We start from the raw sequence: 23,743 nt of genomic DNA, 5'->3' as shown, positions 1-23,743 counted from the left end.
CAATTTAATTTAACTCATTCTATCTCAGGATTAAAATTTAATATTTTAAAGAAAAAAATAACCAGAATTTTATAGATATGTCCACACACCTGGCCTAAAAGGAAAGAGCCGAGATGCACATTTTTTTTAAAAAAAAGAAAAAAGAATAAATGACATATTTTTTAAAAAATAAAATGGATGATGCATTATCCATCTGACAAAAGATATGTTATCTACTGAAAAATCAAGGTTTTGTTGTAAAACTTTCAAAACCCGAATCTCAACTTGTTTTTAACTAAAAACAGCATAGAAACCTTAATAGCCTCATTTCTAACTCCATAATATCCTTCAATAAATCTAAAAACTAAGAATCAAACCAAATAAGAAAAATTTATGGCCTTCGGTCTATTTTTTTCAGCAAGGTTATAGGAGAAAACCATATTTATTAAACTCTCTTTTCTAAGTCAAATCCATTAACACCAAGATCTTCCTTCTACTTTTTTTTTTTTGTTGAAATGTGAACTATCAAGATCTTTCTCTCTCCTCTCCTAACATCAATTGACTAGAATGTGAGGAAAATGAATTTTTAGAATCAAAATATAAACACTTAGAATTATTGGGACATAAAATATAAAAATATAAAACTTTAGGGATCAAAATGAACTTTTGTAAAAGATTTGAGGACCAAATTGGAATTTTTCAATGTACAGGGACTAAAATATAAGAAAATATAAAGTGTTAGAACCAAAGCATGAACACCTAAAATAACAGGATTCAAAAAATAAAAAAAAATAAAAAACTTTAAAGATTAAATTAATTTTTTTAACAAAAAAAAAAAAAAGACTTCAAAAACCAAACTAAGTTTTTATAGATTACAGTGTATAGTAACAACGCAATTCACCGTTGATTGTGTGTTAGTGTACAGTAACGAAACGACAGCAAAATAACAGGATATTTTTAGTTTTTATAGTATATAACAATACAGTGTGTGTGTGTGTGTGTGTTTCGGTTGCATTTTTTATGTGAAATGTGAGTTTATCTCACAGCTATAATTCTATTACAACATATATAGCATTATTCTACGAGGATTATCTGAGAGGACAATTGTTCCTCTTATTACTTATTATTCACGTAAGGTCATATGAGTTTCCAAGGCGAGTCAATTTGCTACACGCGTCTTTCCACTACTTTTTGGCCCCTCTTTCTCAAAGCACCAATCTCTGTCCGAGAAATCTTTTTTTTTTTTTTGTTCTTCAAGCTTTAATATCTACCATGATTCAATGGTGAGCTTCCACCTTGATCAGACCTGATTAATAGTCTAAAGTCGAATAATGTTAGAAATTCATTTGAAGCATGAGGGAGTAGCATGCTAGCTGTGCTGCTGTCTTTGGTCTAGCTAATGTCATCTCGGAATTAATCAAACAGAAATAAATTAATGGAAATGAAGAATCCGAGGCCATGGCTTCCTCCTGGGAGGCATGGGACTGAGAGAGCTCTTTCCCCTCCGATCACTTGCCTTGTCTATAAGTCTCCTTGACAACAGCTTCCTAAAGAGATTTAAAATACTTAGAACTTCACAGTGTAATTCTCAACATAATTGTATTGATACTCAGCCTATAATTATATATTGCAGTTACATATTCTTGTAAAGGAAAGATTGCAGTAATCAAAATATTTATGGACAGAATATTTATATTAATTCACAAGCATGATTTCAAGCTTGGATACTGCTGTAGATCATTGACAGATTTCCTCCACGCTATTATTGAAATTACTTGCAGATTTCATGCATCTGCAGGTTTGGTAGCATCTTCCTTAATATGCCCCGCAAAATTGAACTTCCATCGGCAAGTCAAATTTTGGCTCGTAAAAATTCAGTTCGTGTCCGAGACAGTGGCTTGGTTAATAAATTTGCAAGCTGGTCTTGAGTGTGAACATGGCGCACATGAAGAGTACCCTTCTGAACATGATCACACACAAAATGAAGATCAATTTGGATATGCTTCATTCTTGAGTGGTGAACCGGATTGAAAGGAAGGTGAGTTGCGCCAAGATTATCACATAGCAAAGAAGGTGGCACTGGTAATGGAAATCCAAGTTCATGAAGAAGTGCAAGAAGCCATAAAGTTTCTAAAGCGTTATTGGCAAGTGCACGATATTCAGCTTCCGTAGACGATCGAGCAACAACCCTCTATTTTTTCGAACTCCAAGAGATAGGATTACAGCCAAGAAACGTAATGTAAGCCATTGTGGACATGCAATCATCAATGTTGTCAGCCCAGTCAGCATCACTGTAAGTTGTTAAACATGGTGCAACAGCTTTTTTGATGTGAATACCATGAAAAATTGTTTGCTTGAGATAGCGAAGGAGCCTCTTGGTGGCAGCCCAATGAGTGACCGTGGGCTTGTGCATAAATTGAGAAAGCTTATTGACTGCAAAACAAATGTCCGGACGAGTTAGGGAAAGGTATTGCAGGCTACCAATGATGCGCCTATACTTGGTGCTATCCACTGATGTTGTTCCATCCAGCAGATGAAGAGATTGAGTGGTGGATAGAGGGGTGGAAATATCCTTGGCACTAGCCATGTTTTGAGTCTCCAAGATGTCCCGGATGTGCTGGTGTTGGGAGAGAAATAAACCGGCATGAGTGGGGATGACTTCAAGGAGAAGTGAAGTAAGCCCATATCCTTCAAGGAGAATCGAGTACCAAGAGTAGTAACAACATGACCTACAAACTGAGTATCACTACCTGTAATCACCAAATCATCAACATAAACAAGCACATAGCAGATAAGGGAGTCATGACGATAAATAAACAATGAGGAATCAGCCGTAGAATTCTGGAACCCAATTTGCAAAAGGGAAGATCGCAAAGCTGAATACCACGCCCTAGGAGCCTGTTTGAGACCATAGATAGCTTTCCTTAATTTGCATACATAATCATGTTTGGACAAATCTTTGAAACCCGAAGGCTACTGCATATACACAGTTTCGGACAACATGCCATGTAAGAAAGCATTATTGACATCCATTTGTCTCAAGGACCACCCATTCATAACAGCAATGTTCAACACAGTTCTAATGGTTGCAGGTTTAACAACGGGGCTAAAGGATTCTTTATAATCAATCCCAAGACGCTGATTATAACCCTTTGCAACAAGTCTAGCTTTGAATTTATCAACCGATCCATCTGCCTTTTATTTGATTCGAAAAACCCACTTACACCCTACGGGTTTGCAGTCTTTAGGAGGAGGGATTAAATCCCATGTACCATGGCTCAAAAGGGTAGTTAATTCACTAGACATGGTTGCACGCCATTCAGGGTGAGACACGGCTTGGCTCGCACAGGTTGGTTCCAGGGAGGGTGGAAGGAAATGCTTGGATACAGTGTTTAATTGCTTAGGTTTGAAGATATTATTCATCGATCGGGTGGTCATAGAGTGATTACGAGTTGGAATAGTGGCAATTTGTGCTGGGCATGGCAAAGGGGAAGGAGATGCAGAGGCAGTAGATGTAGGGAAAGCATGTGAATGTGAATGGAGATGCTCAAGATGTAGATTATCAATTGACTCAGAAATAGAAGGAGAGAGAGATGGGTTAATACCTGGAGATGACGCGGATGAGGCAGCAACAGTGTCCAAACTCGTTAATAGCTCCAATGGTGGGGTGGAAATCGATGAAGATGTCGTAGGAACGAGAGGAGCAAGGGAAGGAATTTTAGGACATGAAACGGGTTTTAGAAACAGATGGGTATATTCGGGTGGGCAGGTGTTTGATGGATGGCCGGGTGGGTTGATTTTTGAACCTAGACTTTGAGTTTCATCAAACAATATATGTTTAGACAAATAAATTCGAGCAGTTAAGGGTTCAATGCATTTGTAGGCATTTTGAGTTTGTGAATATCCTATAAAGACACAGGGAGTGGACTTAGGCTGCAACTTATGGGTGTTATACGGTTTAGTGAAAGGGTAGCATAAACATCCAAATTTCTGTAATTTAAGGTAATTTGGTTGTTGACGAAAAAGCACTTCAAATGGGGATTTATTTTGAAGGAGAGGGGTGGGTTGGCAATTTATGAGATAAGCAGCAGTTTGAAATGCATGAGGCCAATAAGAAAGAGATAATAAGGCATCATGAAGCAAGGTAAGACCTGTTTCGACAAGATGACGATGGTGTCTTTCAGCAACACCATTTTGTTGGGGAGTGTGGGGAGCAGTAGTGTAATGACTTATACCATGATTTGACAAGTAAGTTTTCAAACTTAGAAATTCGCCACCATTATCGGAGTACAAGGCTTTGATGGTGGACTGAAATCGTTTTTCCACCAATATTTTGAATTGGGGAAAGATGCTGAATACCTGAGATTTTACAAACATTGGATAAAACCACATATATTTGGTATAATGGTCCACAAAAAAAAGATAATATCATGCACCACAAATCCCAGTAATGTGAGCGGGACCCCAAACATTAGTGTATACAATGTCAAGTGGAGAGGGACTTTGAAAACTTGTAGAGCCAAAAGGTTGTTTATGCGCTTTATTTGTGGAACAAGAAGTACATAAAGATGAAATTTTTTTTGTGGAAACAGGAAGGGATAATTGATTGACAAGATGTTGAACAAGTTTGATTGAAGGGTGTCCAAGATGTTTGTGCCACCCATCAAGTAAAGTTTGTTCATGCACATAAGCAACATTTTTTAGAGTGGGAGAAGCCATCAAGGTGTTTGGAAACATGTACACCCATTCTCACATGCACCTCTTAGAAGTATTGCCCCCGTGGTTTTGTCCTTCACAAGAAAAAAAAAAATGGATGAAGTTCAAGAAAAACATTATTATGTTTGGTGAAGTGATGAACTGAAATGAGATTCTTGTGAATATGAGGAGCACATAAAGTATCATGTAAATGAAAAGTTTTTGTAGGTGTGGGTAAAGCTAAGGAACCAATATGTGTAACTGCCAAACCTGTACCATCACCAAGAAGGACCTCATCAGTGTCGTCATATTCAGAGTGAATAGATAAGTTTTGAAGATCACCCGTGATGTTATGAGAGGCTGCAGAATCAATTAACCATTTATTATCTTGAGTATCTGAGGATCCAACACAATTAACAGTCATTGGAGAGGATTGAAGTTTCGGGCAGATCTTGGCTATATGACCCAATTGATCATAATATTAGCATTTTGGCTGGAAGCGTCAGTTTGGATTAGAGCAACCCGAATTATTATTGTTACGCTGGCGGTCTCTGAATGAACCATTTAAGGGACGGTTTTGTCCTGGTTGGCGAAAGAAACCATTTCCTTTGTTGCCTCCTCTGTTTTGCTAAGATACAGAGGAGACGGTCTCCTTGTTGGCAAAGCGGTGGCTGGTAAAGTTTGCAGCAACCACGAGCTGTTGTGTAGCAGTCTCTATCCTGCTCAAGTAACTCTCATGCCCAACAAGCATATCATGAAGTTCTTCGAAGGCAAGGGATTTTTCTTGTGCTCGAATAGGAGCAGCAATCTCACAAAATTCTGGACCTAACCCATGGAGGGCATAGAGGGTTAGTCATCATCAGAGATAGGGTGATCAATAAGTGTAATTTCATTAGCCAAGCTTTTGACCGTACGAAGATACTTTGAAATCGGTCGATTTCCACGCTAAATCAAGGTAAGTTCTTCCTTGAGTTGCATTGCCCTTGTACGCGATTTGCTTGCATACAGTGTTGATGATTTTTTCCATGCCTCGTGTGAGGTTTTGGTTGTGGCAATAAGAGGTGTGATGGAGGGTGAAGTAGATGCAAGAATGGCGCTAAGAATCAATTTGTCTTGCCTTACCCATCGATTTTTTTTGCTGTAGACTGTGGAGTGCCATTTGAGAGAGGGCATTGAGATTCTCCATTAACATAGTCCAGGAGATCATAGCCGATTAGAAGAGCCTCAAACTGTGCTCGCCATTGAGGGAAGGATGAGGGTGTGAGTTTCTAATTGATTTGAATGGTGATGTTGAAAACAACAAGGGAAAGTTCAGGGGAGGAGATAGGCTGATTTGTGAAAGACATGGGGATCAAATTCTCGTTAGAGAGGAAATGCTCTGATACCATAAAGAGATTTGAAATACTTAGAACTTTACAGTGTAATTCTCAACATAATTGTATTGATGCTCAGCCTATAATTATATACTACGGTTACATATTCTTGTAAAGGAAAGATTGCAGTAATCAAAATATTTATGGACAGAATATTTGTATTAATTCACAAGCATGATTTCAGGCTTGGTTACTGCTGTAGATCATTGACAGATTTCCTCCACGTTATTACTGAAATTACTTGCAGATTTCATGCATCTACAGGTTTGGTAGCATCTTCCTTAATACTTCCCAAGCCAGAGACATCAAACCAGTTCTTCTCTTGTCTGCTTCACTTAAAAGACAGACACAAATATTCAACCTCAAAATGTTTGAATTAAGCCATAGATAGACATCCAATGTGGTGGCTTTCAATCGTCTCTCGCCGAACTACTACCTTCAACAACCACTCCAAAACTAGATACCACGCCCCCTTCCTCACTGCAATAAGAGCGATTTATTTTTATCAACCACATTAATTTCTAGTATCTCTATTTTTCAGTATGCATGGAGAGAATCCTTGGAGGCTTAGCTCGAATGTTGATTGAATGGATTCACTCTTCAATCTCCGCGTTATCATCTAGGGATTTGAGTCCTGGGATGGGATGGTGTGTATATATTGATCATAGATAAAATTCAGTGAAGTATGTCAAAAAAAAAAAAAAAACTTTAAGTTATCGAATGAAGCTGATTATGTAACTCAACTAAGAGAACCATCATGCTTGCTTAATGGAACTTGATTAATTATTTAAACCCCATTTTCTTGCAATAAAACCATTTATAGAGTAGTGATCTCTCACTCATTTGAACAAGTTTTGTATTCAGTTCTCTTAACATTTACATAACTGAGCTCGAAAAGTTATCTCTCTCTCTCTCATCATCAGAATTCAGAGCAAACTGATGTATATATCTTACTATATTCATTAGAACATTTATGTATTACAAAAAAATAAAGAAGTGGAATCGCACTTTGCCCAGGAAACCTATCCCATCCCTTTTTTCATATCTTATCTTTTCCGCTCTCTCAATTTATGGGGTCGTAACTTATCTTTGCTCTCTCTCTCTCTCTAATTTAATATATATGGACAATAATTTAATCGCTTTAAATCATAAGATGCATGTTCGTACACCTTCGTATCAAGATCCATTACTTTCTGAAAAACCAAAGAGGTACAGCACGGCAAAGTGCACCAGCAACTACAGTATATTATATGTATTTTTGTACCCAATACTAAGTAGTGTATAACTAAGTATATATACGCTTAAAATATTTCATTACTCATCCTCTTAGCTGCCCATCATGTCAACCGTTTAATGCTCCAAAAGAGTGGCTTCCTCTTCCCGATTCTACATTTATATATAAGCCTCTCTTTCACTGTCATACCTCCACCCCCACCTCTTCTGCTCTCTTTCATGTATACTTCAACAACACTTTCTCTCTCTTTTTCTTTCTCCATCTTTGTCGCGTCTAACAATTAATATGAAGAATACTAAGAGGAACTTTCTTGTGGCATCCCTTAACAAATGGAGAAAGACGGGAAGCATGCCTTGCTGTGAGTACCAATATTGGGGTTTGTGGCCTTCCATGCATGAAGGGAAGTCGATTCCAAGAGATGTCCCAAAGGGTCATTTAGTGGTCTATGTAGGCGACAACAATAAGCGGTTTGTCATCAAGATTACCTTACTCAAGCATCCACTCTTCAAGACACTGCTGGATCAAGCTCAGGATGAATATGATTTCACTGCTGGCTCCAAACTATGCATTCCTTGCGATGAGAACAGTTTCCTTGATGTTGTTCGCTGTGCTGGCTCCCCACGGGATCGAAAGATGTGCTTGTTGTGTCTTTAATAATTCATCTGTAGAGTTTTGAAAGAAAAAAAATTGATTGAGTCATGAGGGTTACACTAATGCTAATATGTAGACATGATATGCTGTACACTTTGTAGGATTGTAACATAAAGATTGTCTAGCTCATAATTGCAATTCAATTCAAATTAGGGTAATTCTGTTCTGGATTACCATCCTGCTTCCTAGGGAAAAAGGCTTAAGCAAGCTGAGTGAATATGGAACCTGCTACACCTACTAGATGAGATGAGGGTCAAGAGCTCTGTAGAGTACTAAAGTTACTAGCTGCATTATGACAGCTTTCAAGTGACGACAAATTTGGAGTTTGATAAGCAAAGAGCTTTCACAAGTCAGCAATTTGACCTCCAAAGCAAATTGGCCTAGTATGTTGTGCATAATAACTTGCAATCTTGCATAGCTAAACAGAACATGTACAAACAGAATATGTATCTCTTTTCGGTCTAAACTTGCTCCTTGCAAGTTGATGGCCAGGCTACGCAATAAAATTGAAAGAAATTAAGGTCAATGGATGCACTTCTTACAAGAAGAGGCATCATAAAGAATTTGAAGGCATCACCATGCATGGTGATTGGTGAAGCCAGAACTTTTAATATGATGGACAGATTATTAGACTTCATTTTATTGGATTTGAAACAAGTGTCTCCAGGTCAGCAAGGAAACAGTTGCATGGGATCATGTTCATCACCTGAGAATCGAAGAGAATTAGCTCCCACTCACCTTTCCACCGGAAGTTCAAAATGCGTTATAGCTCCAATTGAAACCTCTAGCAGAAGCATATGAAGACTTGGTGATGCAAAGAGAAATGATACAACAGGGAAAAGGGAATAAAGATAGGGAATTCTACCCTCCCCTGCCTCCAACCCCTTGAATTAACTCCTTTCTTACTCTATTTTCATATACAGCTGACTCTGCTCTGATGTCCAAATAAAACCATTTTGGAACAGAAAACATGCTGCCAAGCAAAGAATTCAGCAAAATGAAGACAACTGATACATTTGGCGAGTTGATACATCATATACTCCAGGAAAAAAAAAAAAAATCAAATGGAAACGTTTATTACCTTCTGGGATGTCTCATAGACTCTAGATTTATATGATTCAAGACTATCTTACACTTTGTCAAGCCATTCATTCTGTAAATTAATAATTGCATCTGGTAAGAGGAGAATTAAAGTTATTTTGCTGGACCATGCATGGTTGATAGGTCACTACAGGTATGGGTCCATACCAATAGGGGTGATCAAAACAACCAACTCACCGATTAAACCAAAGAAACAGAAAAAAAATTAACCAAAAAAACGGAACCAGGAGAAACAACCGAAGAAACCAATTTAAAAACCAGAAAAATCACTCGGTTCAGTTTGGTTTTTGTTTTAGAAAACTAAAACCGATTGAATCAAATTTAAATTGACTAATACAAAACAGGTATAAATAGAAAATTAAAAACATTTTGACCCTAAAGATTTTGTTTCAGCAGCCCCTCCCCCCTCTCGTTCTCTCCTGTGACTCGTTTTTCTGGTCTCTCTTTCCCTTTGTTCTGTTCATTCTCTTGCAAAGTTAAATACTGTACTTCTACATTACAGAGTCAAAAAAGATAGGTTTAATGATTTACCCTTTTTGTTTTAGTAACAAAACAAGTTAGAGCACGTCTTGAATCACCACCAAAAAAACGAGGCTGAATGATTTATATTTTAAGAACATGTATCTCCATTTTAAAATTTCAAAGTAAAAAACTATTTGATTGGTTTGTTGTTTTGTTCTTTTTCCTTTGAAAAAGTGATTTTGTTTCTAATGAATTAGTCTTGCTTGTGATTATTTAATATTTATTGTTGATTTTAAGAGTACATGGTTTGAGTTTTTGCTACTGTCAATAACAAGAACTTTAGTTAATCCAAAGTCTGATGTTAGTGTTTGTTCAATCTACTCTAGTTATTTGTAATTTTTCTTTTATTGTTAGCATCTTCTCCCTCTACATAGTTATCTTTTTCTTATACTGGTATAACTTTATGGGAGCTATCTGTTTTTCTGGTTTTCAAAAAAACAAAAAACCGAACCGAACCAGTTCAGTTTGAACCGGTTTTTGGTTAGGTCCAGGTCAAATTTTTCAGAAATCACAACTCCTAGTTCGGTTGAATTTTTTAACTCAAACCGAACCGAACAATGAACACCCCTACATACCAATGTCCAAGGAGTTTAGGGATGTCCAAGGAGTTTAGGAAAGTAACAAGCACAGGACATCAGGCTTCAGGAAAGTAAAACGTCAAATTTACCCTAAAATTGCCTCCTCGATCAAAGGAGAAACCAAAAATTGCCAAACTCGATCTAAATGATAAAAACTTGGCAATACATGTCTTTCAGTTTTCTCCTCCGGACTTCAATGCCTGAAATACTGCACACCCAATACACCAGCCTTCTCTAAATCTAAGGCACGAATTACAGCACTGATGACCCTGTTCTATACTTATTCCAACACCTTCATAACTCTTCCTAAAATTCTCAATGTTCTGAGATGAAATCAGAAAGAAACTGAGAATTTCTCAATTAGTATTCAAACTTCTCAACTTTCAACAAAAGTAAGCATCTCTTAAGAATAATAGCTAAAATTGAAAATCTTTGACAAATGAAATTGACAATATACTAGCTAGCACCCACTTCCCCCTATTTATGCACATAATAAATGATAGAGAAAGCAGAAGGTAAAATAACAAAAACAAGTAATCTCACCTTAATCTTCCCTTCATCATAGCTCTTTCACGGATGTCCTTGATTAGATCAAATCTTTTAGTTTTCCCTCTCAGAAGTCAACAGTAAGGAACGGCTGCTTTGCACCATCTTTTGGAATGCTAAACTCTCTTTTTTAAAATGTTAAACAAACCAATTAACAAGGGATTGATACAGTGACTCAGCATCAGCAAGCACTTGCTAGATAATTGAAGAGGATAATTTGTTTCTCATTCAGATAATTGATCCACTGTAAGAGGGACATAACCAAGATTGCTGATCGAAATAAAAAGCAAGGTTCATCAAAGGAAAGTACACATTACATGCAAAACTAAACTCAATTCTTTTGAAATGTCTAAGAGATTGGGTGAGAAAGAAGTTTATATAATCATAAAGTTAAAAAGGAGAGTGTACATTGGATTTCTTATTCACATCCAGGGGAATTGGAGAAAGCATATGGAATAGAAGCAAACAACATGACACAGTGCCTAAAAGTCAGTGTCATTTCGAGTCCAATAAAATTATAAAAAAAATTCAAGTATTTGAGGTCTATTGAAATATGCTGCAGGTAGCCCATTACCTGTTCAATGCAAATATTGAAAACAGATCTCCATGATTGAGTTTCTCAGTTGTCAAAGGAAAACTACAAAGAAATTTATCCCACCCCTGCAGGCAAAAAGGGGGTAGACTTGGAAATAACCATCAAAAGTGTTTTTTCTCACCAGAAGCTATATTCCTCAAAAGCTTTACACCTCATGCACCTTCTAATATCCTCACCATGTTAAGGTAATCTAAGAATCCATCACTGAACTTATTAAATTCTCTTATATTTTGCGAGCATCTCTTCAACATATTTGCTAAAATATAATAAAGAATACGTACTACTACCTCTTCAAACACATGAGCTCCAGGTCACTATCTGTGTATGCCACTCAAAACAGAGAAAGCATCTGAAGAACTGAAACAAGTAACCTCATTTATAGATCTCAAATGTCTAAATATTTGCACACCAACTACGCCAGCCTTTCTCAAACCAAAATCATTGTTCATAACAGTAATGCCACTATTCTAATAGACTTCATCAAACACTCAAGATAGATAACTCTTCCTAAGATCTCACAATTCTTCGGATGAAGTCACAAAGTAACAAGGAAACTAAGAGAATATCTCAATCAGTTCTCTTATCCCAGCATGGGCAATGAAGAATCCTTCACCACTAACTTCTTGACTTATAAACACACTTGACAAGGAGCATCTATGCAAAATAATTATGAGAACTGAAAATTTAAGACAGATGAAATCAAGTACACACTAACACCTCTTCTATCATATGTACTAACAATACATCGCCATCTATGTGTACTGGTAAAAAAAAAAGACTCGAACAAAGTGATCTCACTATAGCTTTTTGACAAAAGTTGTGGATAAATTTTATATATTTTAGATGAAATCTATTTACGTTTATGTTCTCTGTATTATTTCAACAACACAGGAATATGTAGATTTAAAGGTAGAGTTTGGATTGTGTCCGAGACAGAAGTTAAATGGGACAGCATCTGAATGCTACCAAGGGGTGACAACCTTTTGAAATACCTAAAGTTGTTCTTATGTCTACCAAAATTTAACAAGGAGATTAGTCAGCATCACAACAAACCCTTGTCACATCAGCCCTAACTGTTAGTGATAAAAGTTTCTATCAATTTGTTTCGGATTAAGATACTTAATTTATTGCAAGAATAACACAGCCAAGATTCTTTCTTTTAACAAGCAGCAAGGAGAATCAAGAAAAAGCCCACATGAAATGCACAACAGAACCAAACCCCGCTGTCTTGCTTAGATGAAAAAACAGAGAGCACAAGACAAAAAATCACAAACTTCTGAAGTTAAATTCACATAAGAAATACTCAGGGTGATGTAAGTAAATACCTTCATCCAAATCATGATCAACAGCAGCAACAGTATTGAAAGGCATTTAGAACAATGATTGCAACAAATATACACATGAAGCACTTGTGAGTTTATACACAAGTAGTATATTGCCTCGCAATAAAAATACATACAACATTTTTGGTGGCTACAGCAGCCAGTGGCAGTGCGGACTCACTGGGAATTCAAAAACAGCACACCTATAGCATACTGACAGATTACTGCACTCACTATTTAAGCATCGTTGTTGAATCAGCCAGCAAATGAAAGAGCAGAAATCTCATCATCAATGGTTATCATCTTAGGCCATCAATCAACCCCTCTAATTCTCTCCTCCCAAACCTCCTTCCATCAGAATCAGCTTCCTTACACCTCGCCACGAAGTAAAAAATGAGCCAAGCCACCATAAAGTAAACCTCAAATGTTGACTGCAAAAGGGTGGCCAAAAACTTCCCAAATACCCGAGAAAAAACCCATCTCGCAGCTGACCCACAAAGTATTTCCTCGTAACATTTAATCTGTACTGCCTGATTAAACATAGAGGATATCAAATAACAGCCTTCTCTCAAAATTTCTCTCCCAGTTCTCCTTGTATCCACAACAGTAACCCAAGCATCCACAGCAAATATAAACCCCACGACCAAATCCAACAACATCCAAATAACCAAAAACCTCGAAATCTCCTTCTCAAACCCATTAATCCATGGTAACATAATCGAAAACGGCATCAACTTCAACCTGATGAAAAGCTTAAAAAATGAATACTGATCCTCAATTTCACCAAAAAACCACAAGCCCACCAACTGAGTCAAAGCATCCCTCACTGCCCACCTCATCAAAATAAACCCAGCTAATCTCTTACTCCCTAATCTAGACCCATCCCAAACAACCCCAATAAACGAACCATACCTCCCTAACAAATCATTAACAACAACAACAAAAACAATACCTAAAACCCAAGAATATATTGCAGTAAATCCTAAAATGACCCAACCATAAGCAGCAGATAGAAAACTTACTAGAAAAAACAAGGCAGCCGCGTCGCGTCTCCCCAATTCCAACCCCTTCACTAGAAACTGCAAATCCACTATCTTCTCCTCTCCACTCTCTTTACTATTAAAATCTTCACGGCTTCTTTCACTATCCTCATCGTTATCATGATTTGTATTATCAACATACGAATGAATTTCTTCCGCAGCCTTGAACTGAATACCGGACCGGACAATTTCCGGGACTTTAATCCCGTTATCGATGACGACATCGGAAAATCCAAATTTGGGATCGAAGTTGTGGAGAATCACGAAACTCCTATTGGGAGGGAACTTTGGGAAGAGGGGGGAATCAGATTCGTCATCAGCAGAAAAGAAATCATCATCTAGGGTACCGACACGAGTGAGGTGGAGGAAGGGACGGCGATGGTGAATGCGATGGTGGTGGCGGCCAGCAAGGTCGAGACGGGAGAGGAGTGATTTGAGAGAAGGGTCGCGGTCGATGAACGAAGAGAAGACGTGGGCCCCATTTTCGAAGAATATACGGAAAGAGAAAAGCAACAAAGAGAGGACGAGTAAGGTGAAGAGATTGGAGGAGAAGGTCGAGGCAGCCTGTTTGATTAGCTTCGAGGTTGTCCGAAGATTGGTGATGCTTAGACGGGACGACTGATCGGTCATTTTTTTTCTTTTTTCTTTTTTCTTTTTTTTTTTTGGGTGATGACAAGGAGGGGTTTAGTTGGGGGGGGGGGGGGGGGCGGGGTTAGTTTCTTCACGCGATGGAAATGGAAGTGGTGACTAAACGCTTCTTCATTTTCAGTTAATTTACATCTCATAAGAAGCAGCAGCAGCAGCAGCATGAAGTGAAAAGTACATGTTTTAATGTTTTAAAAGTTTTTTTTTTAAGTTTAAAATTTATTTTTTATTTTAAATTAATATTTTTTAGTATTTTTAAATATTGATTTCAAAAATAATTTTAAAAAAATAAAAAAAATATTATATTAATATATTTTTAAATGAAAAATACTTTAAAAAATAACTGTAATTATATTTTTAAATAAGTTTTTTATCAATAATAAATTTTAACTTGTTAAAAATAAAAATCCGAATCTAAAAATTTAATCCTGATATTTTCATAAGCAAATTATTTTTGAATTATATATATATATATATATATATTTTTTGGTGTGTGAGATTTTTAGGTAAATTTCTTAAGATTATTTTGGTATAAGATTAAAGATTTAGAGAGAGAATGGTTTGGGTAATAAGATTTAAAGAGTATAGTTTTAATAATGTTTGTGATGATCATGACATGTAGCCAAATAATGTCCTTGGGGGGTTTTGGCATAGGAAGTAAATCCATCTTCTCTTCCTTTTTTTCCTTTTTTTTTTTTATATAATGAAGTGAATCCATCCTTAATATTAAAGGGACTAACTTATATTTGTAATATAAAGTTGATGTATATGCTTAATTAAATAAATTATAAATATAAATATAAATAAATATTAGAAAGAGATGTTAATGTGAATTAAAAATTATATTGAAAATTTAAGAGGTAAATGTAATTTAAGATATTTATTTTTATGTTGTGGGGAGTTATTCAGTTTTTTTATTTAATTATATGTCAATGATTTTTTATAAGAAAAGGAATAATTTAAATTTTATTGAAATAAAATAATTTATTAATATAGTCATTTTTACTATGAATTTATTTTCTCAGGCCAAAAAATAGAGTTTTTCTTTAGCAATGTACTTTATTAATAAAACTAGAAGACAATTGGAATAAATATTCAAAAGACCCGGAATAATTCAAAATAAGAGTAAAAAAGATATCATTTTAATTATAAAAAAAAAACTATTTACCCTATTAATATGATTCCTTTTTGGCAACTTTTTTTATTCAATATTTATTTATTGAAGAAACAAAATTATAAAAGAAAATTTTAAAAAATATTTATTATTATGATGTGAATGTTTTAAAAAATTATAAGAATAATATAATTGTAATTTTATATGAAATCATATTAAAAATAGATTAAAAATTAAAAAAAATTGAATATTCAAGAGACTTTTTTTTCTTCATATTAGGCACATAATAATTGCAAACAAATATTAACATTCGAATAAAAGTTTATAATATTATTTGGGAGTAATAGATAAATTGGATAATAAATGAAATATAATGTTAATTTATTTTAATATATTTTAAAAATAATGCTTAAAAAATAATCAAGTAGGCATTTAACTAATTGAAAAAAGATTAGATGCCCTTGGATCTCCGAGGGCCAAGCATTTAGCCTTCACCTCTTTTTTTAAGGGACAAACATGAAATGATCTTGATAGGTAAAAACTCCAGGACTCACAATTAAAATTAAACATAACCCTGAGAAAGCAAAATCAAGTTAAAAAAAACACAATCCAATAATTACTTAAACCATATAACCATTATTTTTGGATGAAAACACCTAGGCCTGTTCACGGTTCGGTTCGGTTCGGTTTGAACCATAAAAACCAACCGGACCTGTTAACTCAAATTTTTAAAAATTCAAACCGAACCGAACCGAATTCCGATTCAAACCGAACCGGTTCGGTTCGGTTCGGTTAAATTCGGTTTTTTTGACTTTAAAACCGGAAAACCTAATCATCAAATTAATGGGCTTTTTTGAATTTTTTTTAAATGAACTTAAACTAAATTGGGCTTTTAAATTTTCTGGTTGGGCAAAATTTATATGTTTTTTAATCAAAACTCTTTAAAATTTTCTAATTTGGTTTAGTTTGTTATAAGCTTTTTAATCAAATTAGAAAATTGATATTTTTTTTGAAATGCTTATAGTAACAATAAATTTGAAATGCTTCACATCTTGCTATCTTTAATATGCAAAGAAATAGGTTATGAAAATTCAAATCAATGCAATATGCATGATCAAACACTAAAAAAATTTACATTAGCACAAAGATACAGCCAATAATAAATTATATAAACATCCAACATAATTGGAAGAAAAAAATCCAGCACCAACAGTTGCATCCAAAACTTCCAGCAACAGCAAACGCCAAAAGTTCCATCAAGGATAATGCTATAAAAAAAACACTAGCAAATTAGCAACATATAAGAGTTCAACTATTAAAAAAAGTAACAATGCAAAATTTTTAAAGGAATCAACAAGGTAAAGTAAATTAATTACCCAAAACAATTATATTTCAGGATTACACTAACATCATCAATACAACTTACAAACAATCAATTGAAATTTTTAAACTTTCACCAAATTCTTCAAAAACATAAATTAAAATGTTAGATTAAACATATGTAAATAAATAATATTATAAAATAACAACATTTAAATTTGTAAAAGAAATTACCTGACTCAATCATCTCAGAATTTTCAATATAATCCATGAAGGTTTTGATGTTGATTATCCATCTGAAATTACAAAATAATAGCATGAATTTTAAAGTTAAAGTTAAGTAGCTAACACATTGAATTGTAAAGAGGATTTAAGGACCAACAATTATTTCCAATTCCAAAAGCAAGAAAAAAAGCCCGCTATTCTGTCCAATTGTCCGCTATTCTGCCAGACTTGCCAGTTAATGCAAAAGTAAGAAAAAAACATTCAAGTGAATCAAGCAGAAGTTGAGCATCATATTAGGTTCATATAATTACACTGTAATGGACCAATGGTTTATAGCAGATCATAATGGACCAATGGTTCATATAATTACACTGTAATTGACCAATTGATCGGTTTTACTTGATTTATTCAACATCAAATATTTTCATGGAAAAGGTTTTGCAAAAACACACAATAATTTTAACTGAACAGAGCAATCAATATCTAAAAATTTAGCAAATCATGAAGCTAACAAAATAAACAGTGAGCTTGAACTTATTATAAATCTAACATGGTACCCGACAACCATGTTTTCACATTGCAACCAACTTTGTAACCTATCCATTGTCCCACTACATCAGTCATCAACCATACTGCCAGAATTGATAGTTGAACAAGCTTCTACCAACTTGATGAATTTATTAAAACAGCAACAAAATCTTGCCCATAAAATAGCCTATCAATTCAAGGCAAATAAAAGGAACTGACAATCATGATAAAACATATTAATAAGATGTTATTCGGAGTATATGTAGCCATGCCAAAACAACTTCTACAAGGAAAAGAAAACAAATTTAACCCTAGAACCGTAAGTTAAAGAGAATAATGTTTGCCCAGATTTAAAATAAAAATGCAGATCTTGATCACCATATAAGACAAGCTAGAAGGAATGCAATCATATATGGGTCCACAAGCATCTATCTTAGGAGAAAAACAATAGCCAACTACCGCAACTCAAATTAAGTAAAGCATGGAGAGAGAAGGAAAAAAGAGACGAGATCTGACAGCAATCTAGGGAGAATGCACATCCAAAATGATCAGATCAACAGTAAACAAAAATCGACAAAGGCATGACTAAAACAAGAGAAAGGAGAGAAGGCGAGGGGGTCAAACCTGAAGAAAGATGCAAAAACTCTAGCTGCAAGAGGATAGAAAAGGAGAAGCAGAGGTTCAGAGCGAGGAAGTAATGATAGAAAGGCCAAAGAAGCATAAAAGTTTGAAACAGATGTTACTTTACCTTGCCGTCTTTTCACTAATGGAGGAGCCTTCTCCTTCTGTTGCGAGTATGGGTTTTTGTTCGGGTGGAGAAGAGATAGATGCAGGGGGCTGAGACGCAGATTGGATGAAAATTGAAAGGGAAAGGAAGAAAGCGAAAACTAGTCTCTGCTAGGCGGCGGCTTTTCGGTGTAATGTTATTACTAGGGTTAGGTTAACTGTAAAGTGTAGACTGTAGTATTTATAGTTGTTTTATTTTATGGTTAGTCGGTTCGGTTCACCGGTTTTTGTTGCCAAACCGAAACCGAACCGAACCGGCAAGAATTTATGGTTTTAAAAATCAGTTTAATCGGTTTTCCATCTCGGTTCGGTTTTCTCGATTAATTTTTCATCGGTTTTTTCGGTTTTCTCGGTTAATCGGTTTTTTTGAACACCCCTAAAAACATCATCTCAGTGATTATAAAAAATCATGAATTAAAAGTATAAGGATGAAAGCCACAAAAAAAAAAAAAAAAAGTAATCTTTGATAAATTCCAAAAAGTTCAATGAAAAACCAAAAATATAAGCAAACTTGAACACACAATATTATTTTTAAATCAAATTAGATAAAACCGTAATACAAGTTAAATAAATTTATTTATACTAGGCAATAATTCCTAAAAAAGTTGGAAAATAACAACATAGTTCTAAGAAAATAGAAAAACAGTCATAAATTAATTAGAAAATAATGTAAATCTTGAACAATAAATTATGAGCTTTATCACAAAGCATTTCCATGTCTTATCACTATGAAATATCAACCCTTTAGAAAACAATACCTTTATAATTAAAATTTATACTTGATTTAACAATTAGGTTAAAAATTCTGCCTATTAATATAAAATTACACATTAGAAAAATAAGTTCAATTCGTACATACATAGGTTAAAAAGTTAAATCCGTAAATATTATAAAAAATAGGCCTAAATATCTCAAATTATCCCATTGAATGACCCTTTAGTTATCCTAGTTTTTAACCTTGTAATGGGCCAATTGACATATATAATGGATCATGTGGTGTTACTTAATAATTCTTATTATTTTTCTTGTCTCTTTAAAATAATTCAAACTTAAACCATCATTATAATTAGATAATAACTCGTATTTAAAAGACATATTTAAAAATTGTAAAAGATGTTAGTAATAAATATCACATTTCATTACTTGTTTGCACTCAAATATATATCACTTTTCTTGTATTTCACTCTTAACTTAATATTTTTCCACTGTATATATTTTTTGCTTTTCAACACTCTTAACTCTTCTTTTTAGTTATTTATTGAACTAAACAAAAATCCATTAAAAATTTTAAACTTATAAAATTCAATGTAAAAAAACAAGATAATCAAGAAAACAAAAATAAATTTCAAAATAGCTCAATAAAACTCAAATTTAATATGAAATTTGTACCAACAAAACAAAACCAAATCTTTTAAAATATCAATTTCACACCCCACAATCTGAGATTTCAACAAACCCAAATCAATCAAATAAATTTTTAGGATATCTCAAGCTTTAGGATTAACATTTCAACAGTGAAATTTGTTCCAATTTTTATTAAATCAAGTCAAAACAACCTATATTGTGATTGATTAACAGTATTTAACAAAAACAAAACACACTCGCAACACATTTCGATATCTCGATTTGAAAAACAACTGTAACATACCTGTTACAAAACGCATTGAGTTTCAAACGAGAAGAGAGCAAGCTTCTAACAACGCAAGAGACAAATTGTTTCTTCTTCAACAGCAAACATTGCAGGAAGGGAGAAATCAATTAAAAGGCCTAGATTGACTTCGCTTCCATGTAGCAGCTAAGATTGTTTCTTCTTCAACAACATCGCAATGTAGCAGCTAAGGTTCTATGTTGGTTCATGGTCTGGGAAGAGGCGGTGCTGCTCTCTGCATCAGATGGAAATGCAGATGTGAGAAACACCAGCACATGTCATTTTGAGACTTCGTAAGTTGTGATCTGCCAAATTCTTGGATGAAAGAAATCATACTGATGATGATGTGGAATGGCATTCTGCGAACTAAGGAAAACATCCCATGTCATTGTCTTGCTGATCAAGAGGCCAAAAACTCATAAAATATATTATTTTGAGCGTAACCGTGTTGTTTTTTAAAGAAACCATGCTGATGATGTGGAATGGAATTCTGCCTGTACTTTGGGTGCAAGAATAATTTGAACAAGAATATGAGAGCGATTTAAATAGTTGAATAATTAATTGTGAATAAATTAGTCAACAAAGTGCTTTGTCAACTTCAATTATAACAAAAACAAAAAAGACAAAATAAAAAGGGCCACATCGTTCTGTTATTACAACGAGAATAATAACATGACAATTAAATCAAAACTATTTGCAGCACTAAAATAATTAATTGCCCTTTTGACAAATCCCAATAATTCTTTTAGTCCATTTGGAGATATTGCAGTCTTATTCTTCGTTTTAAAACACTGGAAACAAAAACTATGTCCCCAAAAGGAACATCATAAAAAAACTGTCTTTGGGATCCCAAATCAAACTAAAATCCGCCATCAGTATTTTCAAAGATGACCACAGATTGCCTTTGTAAAATCAGTTGTCGATGAAGAACCACCAAGGTCTGCAGTCCGATACTTTCCCTCGGCAATTGTGTTAAGAATGGCATCCTGGATCCTCTCCGCTTTGTCATAGAGCTCTAAATGGCGTAACATTGTGACAGCACTTAACAGTAGAGCAGTGGGATTTGCCAAATTCTATGCACATTCAACCACATAACAGGTTAATATAGACGGATGAAAAAAAACCATTAGAGAGACATTTAGGAAGACCAGCTATTCAAGTTGAAAGCAGGACAACATAAATATGAATAGGCATCCATGCACATTGCATGGTTGCATATTGAGAAACTCTGGATAGAACAAAGAAAACACGTAAATTAGCCGTGAATGCTAACCTTGCCAGCAATATCAGGTGCAGAACCATGCACAGCTTCAGCAAGGGCAATTCCTGCTTCACCAATATTGCAGCTGCAGAAGAATTCAAATGCTGTCAGAAAAACTGAATTGTACTATTGTGCACGAATGAAGATCTTTAAATACCTTGGTGTTAAGCCCAAACCACCAACCAACCCCGCACAAAGGTCACTGATAATGTCACCATAGAGGTTAGGCATCACCAGTACATCAAAAAGAGCTGGATTCTTCACAAGCTGAGCATGAGAAACAAAAATCAGAAATGACACTTCCATCTTCTCCAACAGAAGATTATCCTTGACAACAGTGATAGTGTAAGAAAAGAGACCCCCATGTTAACAGCTCGGGGCATCACGTGGGTGAGTGAAACAGAAAATTTCATAGTTTAAACACCCCCAAACTCCCACTTATTCATTCACAGTAATTAATTTATAAAACTTAACGAAAGAAGTTTACGATACCATCATACAGCAGTTGTCAATAACAACTTCTTCATATGTGATTTCAGGGTACTTCTCTGCAACCTCACGACAGCACTACAGGAAATTAAATTAACTTAATACGGAGATATTTGGTAAATAATAAAGTAATATCTGATGTGAGAAGCAGCTAAAACAAGATTACCTTGAGGAAAAGACCATCAGTTTTCTGCATAATATTAGCTTTGTGTATAGCTGATACTCTCTCTCGTCCGTGGGTCTTTGCATAGTGAAAAGCGTATTCAGCAACTCTCAAACTTGCCTGACGAGTAATGATTTTGAGACTTTCAACTACACCTCTCACCACCTAGCACCAACATTAAATGAACCAATCCATTAACTTTATACACCTTGTATACTCGTTAATGCACATCTGAAAACTCTTGAAAGAAACTTACTTGGTGTTCAAGTCCACTGTATTCTCCTTCCGTATTCTCACGAATAGTGATAAGATTAACATTATCATACCGAGTTTTATAACCAGGGAGGCTGTAGCAAGGCCTAACGTTGGCATACAAATTAAGCTCTTTCCTAAGAGTAAGGTTCAAGGAACGATGGCCTTTTCCAACCGGTGTGGCCATTGGCCCTTTTAAGCCAACCCTGTTTCTTCGTACAGATTCCAGACTTTCCCATGTCAGAAAACTCTGGGTTCTTGGATCTATTTGATCCCCAACATAGTGCTCTTCCCACTCAATTGGCACCTCAGCTGCTTGAAACACCTGTGATGGTGAAAATGAAGATAAATAGCCATGGCTATACAATAAATAAACAGAACAATTATACGCAGAAACATGAACATTTATCTTGAATTTTATATCTGAACCCTTATTTATTATCTACTAAAAATATCGAAGAAGAAACTAAAGATTTGGTCATTAACCCTTTATTCAGATCAATACAAAACCCTTTCTTTTCTCTATAAACACCAGCAAGACTAAGACACCGAATTCCGAAAACGGTGATGAAAATAATACATTAAAACATTTTGCGCAAAAGAGGTGACTGCAGTCTGCTACTACAGCGAATTATTTAACAGATAATTCGGGTGCCATCATCGTTAACAAAACACATAACATGCAAACATTACTTGGGCAAAACAAGAGTACTATGAGATAGAGAGAGGGAGATGAATAGTGTTCAATCGGACCTGTTTGACGGACTCGGCGATCTCGGGGCCGATACCGTCACCGGGAAAGAGAGTGGCTATGATGGGAGCCGGAGCAGAAGAGAAAGCCCTAGCCGTTGAGGAGATCTGGGTGGAGCCGCTTGCACCGAGAACGCGCCTCAACACCTGCACAAGAGCCATTGATTGGTTGATTGATTGATTGATTCTGTAAGCGTTGCTCCTACTTTCTTTCTTTTGTTATTACTAACAAAAATATAAAATAAAATGAAAGGCCAAAAGGAATATTATTATAATATAACGCCGCAGACTTTTCATTTACTGTTAAAGTCGAGGCTGTGACTTTGATTTGTTGTTCAGTTGTTGTTGTTATTACCGCAGCTGTGGATTTATAGACCCTTTTTTAAAAAATATATATAATTTTTTTAGTTTAAAAAATAAAATAAAAAAATATTATTTAGATATATTTTTAAATAAAAAATATTTTAAAAAATAATTATCATATTATCCCTTTACTATATTTTGCCATAATTATCAATTAGTTGTTGTTTTCTATGTAAAATATTTCATGTGAAACCAATTTACCATGTTTAGTAATTAATAATATAATAAAATATGATAGAATTAAATTAATAATGATATATTATGATTAGACAACTACAAAAATAATGAACCAGGAGGGATTTGGGTGTGTAATTTTTTTTTATTTTAAATTAATATTTTTTTGTGTTTTTTAAATTATTTTAATGTGCTTATATCATAAATTATTTTTAAAAAATAATATATGTATATATATAGATTTATTTTTGAGTAAAAAATACTTTCAAAAATAATTATAACCATATTTTCAAATAAAGTGATACGCTGTGGAGTTGAGATGACGACGAGAGGGTTAGCTGTAGTTTACAAAAATAGTTAAAAAATCTTGTTAATTGATTATTATTTGC

At 34.7% G+C, this 23,743-nt stretch overlaps 3 protein-coding genes and 1 long non-coding RNA gene across 4 annotated transcripts; 1 reads left to right on the top strand and 3 right to left on the bottom strand.

Annotated features, from left to right (window-relative positions):
• The first annotated feature begins 7,566 nt into the window (after positions 1-7,566).
• LOC118045946 (indole-3-acetic acid-induced protein ARG7) lies at positions 7,567-7,935 on the top strand. The gene has a single exon (XM_035054702.1). The coding sequence runs from the start codon at positions 7,567-7,569 to the stop codon at positions 7,933-7,935; it is 369 nt and encodes a 122-aa protein (XP_034910593.1).
• A 4,651-nt stretch (positions 7,936-12,586) lies between these two features.
• LOC118045922 (uncharacterized) lies at positions 12,587-14,317 on the bottom strand. Its single transcript, XM_035054673.2, has one exon. It carries the CDS (start codon positions 14,264-14,266, stop codon positions 12,896-12,898), a length of 1,371 nt encoding a protein of 456 aa, XP_034910564.1. The 5' UTR covers positions 14,267-14,317; the 3' UTR covers positions 12,587-12,895.
• A 2,159-nt stretch (positions 14,318-16,476) lies between these two features.
• On the bottom strand, positions 16,477-18,395 carry LOC118045921 (uncharacterized). The gene is made up of 4 exons (XR_004687064.2): positions 18,217-18,395; positions 18,093-18,117; positions 16,950-17,011; positions 16,477-16,663 (listed from the first exon to the last, which is right to left on the bottom strand). It is a non-coding gene; the product is annotated as an uncharacterized lncRNA (long non-coding RNA).
• Positions 18,396-20,527: 2,132 nt separating this feature from the next.
• LOC118045920 (isocitrate dehydrogenase [NAD] catalytic subunit 5, mitochondrial) lies at positions 20,528-23,063 on the bottom strand. The gene is made up of 7 exons (XM_035054671.2): positions 22,821-23,063; positions 22,072-22,392; positions 21,819-21,980; positions 21,656-21,730; positions 21,321-21,430; positions 21,176-21,248; positions 20,528-20,975 (listed from the first exon to the last, which is right to left on the bottom strand). Exons 1-7 carry the CDS (start codon positions 22,977-22,979, stop codon positions 20,784-20,786), a joined length of 1,092 nt encoding a protein of 363 aa, XP_034910562.1. The 5' UTR covers positions 22,980-23,063; the 3' UTR covers positions 20,528-20,783.
• Positions 23,064-23,743: the final 680 nt, after the last annotated feature.

Source organism: Populus alba, chromosome 16 (genome assembly GCF_005239225.2).
Source record: "Populus alba chromosome 16, ASM523922v2, whole genome shotgun sequence".
Classification (NCBI taxonomy): Eukaryota; Viridiplantae; Streptophyta; class Magnoliopsida; order Malpighiales; family Salicaceae; genus Populus; species Populus alba.
The sequence above is the reverse complement of the archived record's forward strand: the minus strand, read 5'-3'. Positions and strand labels throughout refer to the sequence as shown.

Coding starts and splice junctions, on each gene's coding strand:
- LOC118045946 (XM_035054702.1), top strand. CDS start 7,567: ATGAAGAATACTAAGAGGAACTTTCTTGTGGCATCCCTTAACAAATGG.
- LOC118045922 (XM_035054673.2), bottom strand. CDS start 14,266: ATGACCGATCAGTCGTCCCGTCTAAGCATCACCAATCTTCGGACAACC.
- LOC118045920 (XM_035054671.2), bottom strand. CDS start 22,979: ATGGCTCTTGTGCAGGTGTTGAGGCGCGTTCTCGGTGCAAGCGGCTCC. Junction 22,393..22,820: donor TCGCCGAGTCCGTCAAACAG/GTCCGATTGAAC, acceptor TCACCATCACAG/GTGTTTCAAGCAGCTGAGGT. Junction 20,976..21,175: donor CACCTGATATTGCTGGCAAG/GTTAGCATTCAC, acceptor GAATGTGCATAG/AATTTGGCAAATCCCACTGC.